This window comes from Phoxinus phoxinus (genome assembly GCF_949152265.1).
Source record: "Phoxinus phoxinus genome assembly, chromosome: 23".
Taxonomy (NCBI): domain Eukaryota; kingdom Metazoa; phylum Chordata; class Actinopteri; order Cypriniformes; family Leuciscidae; genus Phoxinus; species Phoxinus phoxinus.
The window spans coordinates 17,174,575-17,186,961 of NC_136898.1; the positions used below are offsets into that span (position 1 = coordinate 17,174,575).

At 39.5% G+C, this 12,387-nt stretch overlaps 1 protein-coding gene across 1 annotated transcript; it reads left to right on the forward strand.

Annotated features, from left to right (window-relative positions):
- Positions 1 to 777: 777 nt before the first annotated feature.
- On the forward strand, positions 778 to 5,847 carry LOC306992086 (uncharacterized protein). The gene is made up of 2 exons (XM_079600551.1): positions 778 to 2,230; positions 2,333 to 5,847. Exons 1-2 carry the CDS (start codon positions 1,506 to 1,508, stop codon positions 2,418 to 2,420), a joined length of 813 nt encoding a protein of 270 aa, XP_079456677.1. The 5' UTR covers positions 778 to 1,505; the 3' UTR covers positions 2,421 to 5,847.
- Positions 5,848 to 12,387: the final 6,540 nt, after the last annotated feature.

Genomic DNA, 12,387 nt, shown 5'->3' on the forward strand with positions numbered 1-12,387 from the left:
AATAACTTGAATGTAACAACACCCTTGTCTCATTTAGTATACACGGTTCTATGAATATGCAAATGAGCCCTGCCTCCACTCACTCACTCACGCCAGCTCAGAGATCCACTCGTTGATGATCACATGTTGACGGTAGTTTGTGACGTCAGAAACACCGGTGATTTCAAACCGCATATTTGAGGCTTGCTTTGGTTCACTGCAGTTTTAAGGAGATACTCAGCAATAGTGTTGACTTATGAATTTGCACATGGTTTGTCTTAAAGCATATTAAAAACACCACATAGACATATAAACAACATTAAAATGATTTTTAGAAAAAAAAAACCATATATGTACATAGATCCTCCCCTTGAAAAAAAGCAGGACAGAAGTGGTTATAAGTGCAAGAGACACATCTTAATACCAGGTGTAAAGGCGCAGGCGCATGCGTCGCGAGTGAGCACTGTGTTTGTGTTTGAAGCTCCGTCGACTTGATTCATAAATCGTTGATTTTGTTCTTTACACTAATTTAGAAACGAGCATTTTCTATTTTTCCAGCGTGTGAACATATCTCCGATACTACTCTCTATAAAAAACAATCGGATTGCTTTGATATCGCTAGTTATATCCAACTTTCCGAACTTCCGTTACTATCTCTAACAATAGCCCGCTAGCATTGCTCGCGTGGCCTCGCCTATCGACCGTCTTATTTACACTCGAATCACTGAAATCGCTCTGTTTGTGTTGGAGTTTGTGCTTGTGCTTCGAATCGCTTGTTGTGTTTGAAGTTTGTGTTTGTGCTTGTGCTTCGAATCGCTTGTTGTGTTTGAAGTTTGTGTTTGTGCTTCGAATCGCTTGTTGTGTTTGAAGTTTGTGTCTGTGGTCGAACCGCTTTGGTTGTGTTTGGAGTTTGTGTTCGAATCGCTTAACTGTTAACGTTAGTTTGTGAGCGTGTGAACATATCTCCGATACTACTCTCTATAAAAAACAATCGGATTGCTTTGATATCGCTAGTTATATCCAACTTTCCGAACTTCCGTTACTATCTCTAACGATAGCCCGCTAGCATTGCACGCGTGGCCTCGCCTATCGACCGTATTATTTACACTCGAATCACTGAAATCGCTCTGTTTGTGTTTGAAGTTTGTGCTTGTGCTTCGAATCGCTTGTTTGTGTTTGAAGTTTGTGTCTGTGTTCGAACCGCTTTGGTTGTGTTTGGAGTTTGTGTTTCGAATTGCTTAACTGTTAGTTTGTGAGCATGTGAACATATCTCCGATACTAACGTTACTCTCTATAAAAAACAATCGGATTGCTTTGATATCGCTGGTTATATCCAACTTTCCGAACTTCCGTTACTATCTCTAACGTTAAGTTAGCCCGCTAGCATTTGCACGCGTGGTCTCGCCTATCAACCGTCTTATTTACACTCGAATCACTGGAAGGATACGGGTTCTATCCATGATTTCAGTCCTAAATTAGTAGTGATATTGGTAGCATCACTGCTAATTTATTGTTCATCTGTCATAATGGCGAATATATCGGATGTGTGTCTACCTCTGAGTGCAGGTGAGGACACGTTTGAGCTGCATTCGGTGCGGTTGGAGCTGGAGTCCGTGGAGAAGCAGATCCGTGATCTGCTGGGGAGGCAGGCCGAGCTGCGAGACCGACGATCAGCGCTTGAAGCATCACGCGCCGATGCTCACAAGTCAGTGGTTAGTAACTTTTCGACTCCGGCCTCCTCTACTCCGTGTATTTCTCTGCACAGGACCCGAGCACCCCTGGTTTCGTTTACCCCGACACCGACACAGCACCATGGACCCTGGATGATGCCACAGCGGAAGACACGAGCCAGGACCAGAGCAAGGACCTCTCCGCCCCTCCCGGTCTTCGAGATCTCCACCCGGAACCGCTTCTCCCCTCTTCGCGAGACGGAACGCGACGACGCTGTGATCATCGGCAGTTCCATGGTCCGGCATGTCCGCGCTACCTCAGGTAAAGGTATGGTGCGCACTCACTGCTTTCCTGGTGCTTGTGTTCTCGATGTCGCTGCGCAGGTCCCCGAGATCCTGAACGGTGACGAGCGCGTCGGAGCTGTCGTGCTGCACGCGGGGGTGAACGACATCAGGCTGCGGCAGACGGAGGTTCTGAAGAGGGACTACAGGAGCCTGATCGAGACGGTACGCAGAACATCGCCTGAAGCAAAGATCGTCGTGTCTGGACCGCTTCCCACGTACCGACAAGGACAAGAAAGGTTCAGTAGATTGTTTGCACTAAATGAATGGTTGATGTCATGGTGTAATGAACAGAGACTGCTCTTTGTAAATAATTGGAATCTGTTTTGGGAGCGACCTAGGCTCTACCGTGCTGATGGCCTGCACCCCAGCAGAATCGGAGCGGCTGTTCTGTCGGACAACATCTCCAAGACGTTACACACCATATGACTAGTAAGTCAAAGTCCAAATCACATTCTTTGCTGTCCCAAATTAATTGATATAAGTACCAGTGTAGAACACTATATAGAAACTGTGTCTATTCCTCGTTTAGTGAGGCCAAACAATAAATCTACTGCAGGATCTAAGAAAAATCTAATTGTGATTAAACCAGAAAATCTCAATATTAGTGAACAAAAACAATTTCTAAAGCTAGGTCTTCTAAACATTAGATCGCTTACACCTAAGGCGGTTATTGTAAATGAAATGGTCACTGATAATAGCTTTGATGTACTCTGCCTTACTGAAACCTGGCTTAAACCAAATGATTATTTCGGTCTTAATGAGTCCACTCCACCAGGATACGGTTATAAGCATGAGCCCCGTCTGATTGGTCGTGGCGGCGGTGTTGCAACAATCTATAGAGATATTCTTAATGTTACTCAGAAAACAGGCCACAGGTTTAATTTGTTTGAAGTACTTGTTCTAAATGTTACGCTCCTAGATGTAAGAAAGAAATCCCTATTATCTCTAGCCTTGGCTACCGTATATAGACCGCCAGGGCCTTACGCTGATTTCCTAAAAGAGTTTGCAGATTTTCTCTCAGATCTATTGGTCAATGCCGATAAGGCAATAATTGTTGGAGATTTCAACATACACGTTGATAACACAAATGATGCGTTAGGAGCTGCGTTTACAGATTTATTAAACTCCTTTGGGGTCAAGCAAAACGTTAGTGGTCCCACTCATCGTCTTAATCATACTCTAGATTTAATTATATCATATGGAACCGATCCAACCGATATAGATATTATACCGCAAAGTGATGATATCACTGATCATTACATGGTAACTTGCATACTACGTACGGCTGAAATGTGTCATGTTGCGCCACGTTATCGACCAGGCAGAACAATCCTTCCAACCACTATAGATAGATTCTTGAATAGCTTACCTGATCTATCTCCGCTCCTCAGTGAACCCAAACTAACAGATGAGCTAGAGGAAATGACTAGCAGTATGAGCACCATTTTCTCTAGTACATTAGAAACTGTTGCACCAATTAGATTAAAAAAGGTTAGAGAGAAAACTAAAGCACCATGGTACAACAGTGCTACGCATGTTATCAAGAGAGAAACTCGTAACTTAGAGCGCAAATGGAAACAAACTAATTTAGAGGTCTTTAGAATCGCGTGGAAAGACAGTATGTCACGTTATAAAAAGGCTCTAAAAGCAGCCAGGTCTGAGCATCTACGCAAACTAATAGAAAATAACCAAAACAATCCAAGGTTTTTATTTAACACCGTGGCTAGATTAACAAATAAACAGACATCACCTGAACAAAATATTCCGTTACATTTTAATAGTAATGATTTCATGAATTTCTTCACTGAGAAAATAGAAAGCATCAGAAACACAATTGTAAATGTACAATCTTTGACAGCGTCTTATGATTCAGCCTCAATTATCGCCCCTCAAGAACAACTACAGCGCTTTACAACTATAGGACAGGAAGAGCTAAATAAACTTATCACTGCATCTAAACCAACAACATGTTTATTAGATCCAATACCCACTAAACTACTGAAAGAAGTGTTACCTGTAGTGGAAGAGCCTCTTCTCAATATTATTAACTCGTCTCTATCTTTAGGACATGTTCCAAAAACATTCAAGCTGGCAGTTATAAAACCTCTTATTAAGAAACCACAATTAGATCCAAATAACCTAGCAAATTACAGACCCATTTCAAATCTTCCATTTATGTCTAAAATACTAGAAAAAGTTGTGTCCGCTCAATTGTGCTCTTTCTTGCAAGAAAACGATATCTATGAAAAGTTTCAGTCAGGATTCAGGCCACATCATAGCACAGAAACTGCGCTGGTTAAAATTACAAATGATTTACTTTTAGCTTCTGACCAAGGCTGTATCTCAATACTAGTTTTACTCGATCTTAGTGCTGCGTTTGACACTATAGATCATAAAATACTCTTAGATCGACTTCAAAATTACACTGGTGTTCAGGGACAGGCATTAAGCTGGTTTAGATCGTACCTATCAGACCGTTACCATTTTGTCCATTTAAATGGGGAAAAATCAAAGATAACGTCAGTAAATTATGGAGTGCCACAGGGATCTGTATTAGGCCCCCTGCTATTCTCAATTTATATGCTGCCACTTGGTAATATTATAAGAAAACATGGAATAAGTTTCCACTGTTATGCTGATGACACTCAATTATATATTTCATCACGACCAGATGATAACACTAAATTATCTAAAATGACAGAGTGTGTTAAAGATATAAAATATTGGATGACGTGTAATTTTCTTCTATTAAATTCAGATAAAACGGAGGTATTACTGATTGGTCCAAAAAACTGCCCACAAAACCTCTTACAATACAACCTTAATCTAGATGGACGTCCTGTTACTTTATCCTCTACAGTAAAAGACCTGGGTGTTATACTAGACCGCAACTTGTCTTTTGAAAATCATATTTCAAATGTCACAAGAACAGCCTTTTTCCACCTTAGAAACATTGCTAAGCTACGTAATATGCTATCAGTTTCTGATGCAGAAAAGTTAGTTCATGCATTCATGACCTCGAGACTAGATTACTGTAATGCTCTATTAGCTGGTTGTCCTGCATCCTCAGTAAACAAGCTACAGTTAGTCCAAAATGCAGCTGCTAGAGTTCTTACTAGGTCAAGAAAATATAATCATATAACACCAATTTTATCATCTCTACACTGGTTACCTATTAAGTTCCGTATCAATTACAAAGTATTGTTACTGACCTATAAAGCCCTAAATGGTTTAGCTCCTGTGTATTTAAGAGATCTTCTATCGCCATATATTCCATCGCGCTCTTTAAGATCGGTAAATTCGAGGCTTCTGGTCGTACCTAGGATATCTAAGTCCACTAAAGGAGGGAGGGCGTTTTCACATCTAGCTCCTAAACTCTGGAATAGCCTTCCTGATACTGTCCGAGGCTCAGACTCGCTCTCCCAGTTTAAAACTAGATTAAAGACGCATCTCTTTAGCCAAGCATTCACATGATGCATCTCATACCTTTTATACTACAGTTAAATCAGATCAAATGCATTCATATTAAGAACAGCAGCTACGCTAATTATTTCCCATCTGCCTTTTTTGTTGTTATCTCGGGACGCCTGTCCCGAGATAACTCAAATAGAGTTTGTCAGCTCCAGTTAGTATCCAGCCTCTCATGGAGACTTCAGATGCCCCAACGCCTGTGATGAGACGACTCGACGCCTGTGAAGAGACGACCCAACGCCGGCGATATGTTATGCCCTAAATTTCATGATTAACTAACTGTATTTTTGTATGTATATTTTTGAAATGCATTTTCTGTAAAGCTGCTTTGAAACAATGTGTATTGTGAAAAGCGCTATACAAATAAACTTGAATTGAATTGAATTGAATTAAACAGGGCCAAAGTCCCGTTCCAGAAACAACAAAACTCTTCTGACCCATTTTATTAGTGGATCAAAAACGTATGCGACAGCTCGATTCCTCAAGATCGATAAATCTGAAACACGGCCCTGTAGAATTTACACTTTATTTCAAATGAAAGCAAAATGGACTTTGTAAATGCCTGAATTCATCGAAATCGAATGGAAGGAGCTCTTCTAGAGCTTATGAAATGGAATCAAACTGATTCTCTGCCCAGATATCTCTAACTCTTCATTTCTTTAAGGAAAGTTGGGCATACTAAACTCTAATATGTGTAGAGCCTCTGCAAAACAATTTAGCAGAGTGTGCAGATGAAACATGACGGCTGCATCAGAGGCACTGAAGAACCACACGCATCTACACCATGAGCGGAGGTGTGATGAAGCTGCAAGATGCATCATTTAGCACTAAGGATATAGTGCAAGTCTGCTGCTCAGAATCATCACATAACTTTTTTTGAGTGCTGCTCAAGGCCTTCCGCACACACTTTCGAATTTGTGTACTGAAATGTACGTTCTGAATTAGATCTTCTCACTTGAGGGTTAGCCATCTGCCCTGGTTTCTCCATCCCACAACATTGCTTCATTGAAGTGACAGTTTCTGCCATCTCCATTTCCCCTTCTGGGTGATAAAGACACACTGAACTTTGCTTAAAGCCAGCATGAAACGCAAGTTGCGATAGGCTTTTCTTCCCTATTTTGATTTAGGCCTAATATCCGAGTGAAACGGCTTCTCAAACAAGACTAAATGTAGGGCAAGACTTTTTTCCATGTGGAATTGATTGGATGGTTGTGGTTTACTATTGGTCGATGTGAGTGACAGGCTATTAGTCACACATATAATGAGCAGATCATTTTATACTTTATAGTTTTAGAATTCTGTAGCAAATAAAAACGTGCATTCAAAATAAGTTACATTTACAATATTGCATCTGCTGGACTCGTGCTGTGTTTTGAGTAATTAAAGGTGCAGTCTGTAAGAATGACCACTAGTGGTCGAAATAGGTACTGCAGTCCAATTCAGAATATCAGAGATCGTCTTTCTCCCGCCACCTGTTACTCGGACCGGACGGCGCTTACACGGGTTGCCAGTTTGAGCACACGCAACAGGAACAAGCGCAATGGACAATCAAAATTGCAAATTGTAAACATGCAGTATCACAGACCAAAACAAAAATTCCAGCCTGGAAACACACATTTCAAAATAAAATAACTGGCTGTATACGTGTTTTTCAGATAAATGAGTAGCCTATGTGAAGTTAGCATGTTTCCTCAATATAGCCTATGCATTATGGTATTTTTATGCTTTAGTAGAGTGAAAAAGTTACATACAGCACCTTTAACATGACGTGCATTTAATTAAAATGGGATCAAAGTTGAAAGGGTGAAACTTAAAAGTGGTTCAGTTTGAATTTATGCTGCTTTATGTGGGATTATTAGGCTTTACTTCTGATATCTTTGCACATTTTGACGTTCACTGCACTCTCACATACAAAGTTTCATTAAGCCTAATTGTCATTCATGTCTTAAAGCTTCGTGCTGAGAAGACATGAAAGGAATGGAAAAATACATAGCAGATTACCGTGTTCGTGGGCCGCGTTAAAGATAAGCACAATGGAGCAGCGAGCACTGGGTAAAACGGACTCACTACTGAACCAGCTGCTGTCTCGGAACCGGGGAGAGAGAGAGGGGCGCTGTTTTTTTCAATGCACTTGGCTTCCCTGTGGCTATCTTTTGTCTTGGTCTGACTCACAGGTGGTCATGTGACCTGTCTCCAGTCATTCTATCGTGGGAGTGAAACAGCCAGAAGCCCATTTAGACCTCCAGAAAGTGAAAGGTACGGCAGCAAAGTCTAAAGACCTGATGGGCCACCTGAGGGGTTGCCTCTCCAAACACACAATGGAGATCTGCAGCAGCGCTCCTGCGAATACAATTGAGCTCCACATTGTGGACAGGTTGTTTAATGAGGGAACGGATATAGTAACTAGAAGTAAACTTCCAAAAGTGTGGAAGAAGTTAGTTTGACATTTAACATCCTGATATAACACTTAGTTTGTGTTTTATTTTTTTCGCCGATTCTGCTATAGATTTCAATGCGAAAATACACATTTTTGGGGGGCATTTGTTTTCAATTGAACCCTATAGTATACAACTATATTTATTATACAAGTAGCTATAGGAGGAGAGTCTCAGAATAGACAACACAGTAGTCCTGACAGAAGTATTGAACACTGCTGACACCTTGTGTTCAGTTACATGAAACAGACTAGACAGGAAATAGGAAACACTTTTCCAGTGTCTGTTATTCTCTAAATAAGCAGGTAATTAGGTTAATGGAACTACATTAAAGTGTCTTAATGTTATGTACTAAATAGTTTATTCTACTTTGTGATTAATAGTGGTGTCCACATTTGCTGCTTAAAATCAGTAAATGCTTTGTACACCGACAGTTCCCTTTTCCATCACTATAAACTGGTTATAATTTAAAGGGGTGGTAATGCCCTTTTCACAAGAATGATGTAAAATAAATCTCCGATGTCCCCAGAGTGTGTATGATAAGTTTTAGCTCAAAATACCCGACATATATTTTTATATAGCATGTTAAAGTTGTCACTTTTGAGGGTGAGCAGAACACACCGTTTTTGTGTCGGTCCCTTTAAAGTCCACATGATATCAAAATTGACCATATTTACTTTGTTTGCCTAAATTGATCGTTTTGTGGTGATCAATTCATCCATGCAAGTCAATCCACACAAAAAAATGTTTTGGCTTCGTAATCTTTAATCAAAATCTGAAAATGCCCCTCCCCTCTGCATTGGAGGACCTTCCCTGATGACGTAGGTTTGACGTTTTTTTGTGTCTGCTTAACATCCATAACCACGGCACCCCTCCAACTGACAGTAGACAGGCTGAATGAAACACCTACTTTTCTAGATCCAATCAGGTGCTAGTTGGAAAAAAAGCCACGCCCACTATTTTTACTCATTTAGTATTCCGTTTCTCTCGGAAATACGTCACAACACTGAGATAAAGGCCCCGTTTACACGTACATGGTTATTTTGAAAAACTGAGACATTTTCCTTCGGTTGTGCCCCTCGTTTACAAGCAAACAGAGAATTCTCCCCTGAAACCGATTCTTTCTAAAAACTCCGGCCAGAGTGGAGATTTTGGAAAACTCCGTTTGCACATTTGCATGTAAACTGAGAAAAACTGAGTTTTAGGCAGTCGACGTCACAGTATGCGACAGAACTTGCCCTGCGTCAAAAGTGCGACCTATATTTTCGAGATTCTGATTGGCTAACGTGGGCTTGAGCTTCTCGTTACACTGCCACCTATAGGTTTGGCATGCTCTTGACAGCATATACGCAGACTTTAAATGTAAATGAGCTGCTGCTCCCGGCACAGGGGGCGGAGCTTCAAGAGCTCCTTTTACCTCACACAGACACACACTGAAAACATCAATGTTTATGTTCAAACTGGAGTCAGACAATGATGGAGAGACTCAAGAAGTGACAACATGTAGAATGCAACAGGACATTTCTGAATGGTTAGTTGATTAATTTAGTTTTTGTGTAGTATCTTCTAGTCATTGATTAGCATATTCTGTCATGATAATCTATTAATGTGTTCCCAGGGGCGGGTTTATGTAAATTATAGGGTTGGTGATGTCACTAACCCGTGAGGAATGTCATGTAGTCCCAACCAACCGTTTGTTGTAGTCCTTAAAAAGCGATTTCTTTAAAAGCATTCAGCGTTGTAACTTTGCAGACGTTGTTTATGCTCAACAGTGGTGGGAATAACAACGGCATTACTTTTTCCAGTCACGAGTAATCTAATTGATTACTCTTCTCATCTTAATAACACCGTTACCGTTACTGCCAAAAAATGCGGCGCGTTAGGCTACTGTCTATAACTGATGAAGCTGGGTTTTTTTTCATCAGACCAACTAGATCTCTGAGCGAGAGGCAAATACTTTTTTTTACTGTTCTTCCTTGGTTAGTAGGCAGAGCACGAGACAAGCGCATAAATGCTGACGATTGGCTGAGGTAGAGTAAAATTTCATTGTATGCCAATCAGAGTTGGGCGGGTGTTCGAAAGCACGCATAGTAGCCTAGCCTAGTGATGGGCATTCGGCTCTTTTGACTCAGCTCACTGAAAAGAGCCGGCTCTTTGGCTCACAAACGGCTCTTTAAATGACTTTGACTATAATAATATTTACATTTTTATTACATAATTATTTAATTTATATAGGCTAAATTTGTAAAAATAGAGTCGGCTCTTCAGATATGCGAGCCAGCTCCCGACGTTCACCTAAAAGAGCCGGCTCTTAGAGTCGGCTCATTCGCGGATCGCGAACGACCCATCAAAAGCTCATTCGCGAACGAGTCGATCCATCATCACTAACGCTCATTCGCGAACGACCCATCATCACCAACGCTCATGAATTGCGAACGACCCATCATAACGCATAGTCGGACAGGACAGGACACACAAGGAACAACACAAGCCAGTCAGTCAACGAGAGACAGGTATGGCGACGAGCCCAAATAATCCAAAAGTAGCCTTCTCTAAATGGAAGTAGTAGGCCTATCCATAAATACACATTATGCCCTGGGCAAAAGTGAATATATTTGTTATTTCTTTTTGGTATATTGCTTAACAAGCTTAATTTAATTTTGCCCAGTTGTGGCCTGTGGAGGGGCAGTATATCAAGTTCCAAAACATCTAGGCTATTGTGTTATTTGCATGGATCCACTAAAACATAATATATACATACATGGCATTTGATTGGAGGCTAGTCTCACTTGTCCCACAGCAACATTTTTTTTAGATGTGTGTACAATGTTTCATGTTTCTGTTAATAATGTATTGTATTAAGTGTCCATTTCATTATAATATTCAGATTTATCATAAATAATTGAACATGCACATGTATTTTAAGTTCTGTTAAAGAGGTGGGGTCACATTTGAGCATTTAAAATTTAATTTTACTTGAAAGTAACGCAATAGTTACTTTCTTAAGTAACTAGTTACTTTTAAAATTTGTAACTGAGTAACTAATTTAGTTACTTTTTGGAAGAAGTAACTAGTAACTGTAACTAATTACTTTTTAAAAGTAACTTGCCCAACACTGATGCTCAAACAGCAACATTACACACTAACTAAAGTTAGAAAAGTGAAATCATAATAAACCACCCCTTTAAACATTTCAAAAACTCTAAAAGCCAGTTTATTGGTTATAAGTTATCTTATCATATAGATTGTATATTAAAAAAATATAGTAAAATAATAATAAAAAATAAATAAAAATGTGTTCATAATATAAAATATAATAAATAAAAATGTTAAATCTTTTTAAAAGTAAGTTACAAGTAACTTATAATGTACAGTGAAAAAATATTTTAATCTTTAAAGTTTTAGGGTACGATTTTTAAAGAAACTATTAATTTAGTTATTTAGTTCTTAGACTTTTAGTTGATCAGAAGTGACAGTATAACATTTACATTGTTAAAGAAATTTAAAATAAATGCTTACTTTCTATTCATCAAAGAATCCTGAAAAAATATTAGTTTACACACACACACACACACACACACACACACACACACACACACACACACACACACACACACACACACACACACACACACACACACACACACACACACACACACACACACACACACACAAAACGAAGCAGAACATCTTTTATCAACATTAATAACAATCATAAATGTTTTGCAAAAACATTCAAAATCTCAGACCCTAAACCTTTTTCTATTTAACAAGACAATACATGTGCGCATAGTTAGCAGATTATTATAGTAATGCGCCATGGTTTTTCATTGAATATAATTGTACCTTACAAATGTTTCTTGACACAAAATCTAACATGAAGCTTTTATTTTTTCAACATTACACCGTGTTGTTACAGAAAAACAGTGATGAGACACAACTATGACCAGACACATAATGGTTGGACAGTCTCCATTAAGTGTGCAGTGCATGATTTGAGAACACCTATGCCATTTAAAAGACCGCAATGGAGAATAACTACTAAAGGCAGTGAAAAACCGTGTGTATGCATCGACAACAGACATAGGAAATGTTAGTGGCTTCGTGTGGAACAAAGATCTTCTAGTGTTGTTCAGTTATTACAACCTACTGCATGAAGCAGCAACAGTGTACGAGAACCAACAGCCAGAGCTTTCCAGCAAGCCTGAGCTTAGATATTTCAAATGAGTCCACAATAGAGCACTGTTGCTATTAGCACAAATAAGTGTCATATATCGCAGTGGCTTTTATCGGTAAAACTCAATAAATGATGTAGACTCTGTGTCCATGCATTTTTTTTAATGAATGAAAAAGGAACATTTGATTTTTTCTAGGTGTTAGAAATGTTCATCTAGTGATTTTTAAGCTGAACTGAATCAACATCACGAATAGATAAAAATAACATGATATATGTACAGTGCCATACATGTTTGGGATACAATAAATTA

Excerpts from the sequence above, each read along its gene's own strand:
- LOC306992086 (XM_079600551.1), top strand. The coding sequence starts at position 1,506 with ATGGCGAATATATCGGATGTGTGTCTACCTCTGAGTGCAGGTGAGGAC. Across the intron at positions 2,231-2,332 it reads TACCGACAAGGACAAGAAAG|GCTCTACCGTGCTGATGGCC; the intron begins GTTCAGTAGATT and ends GGAGCGACCTAG.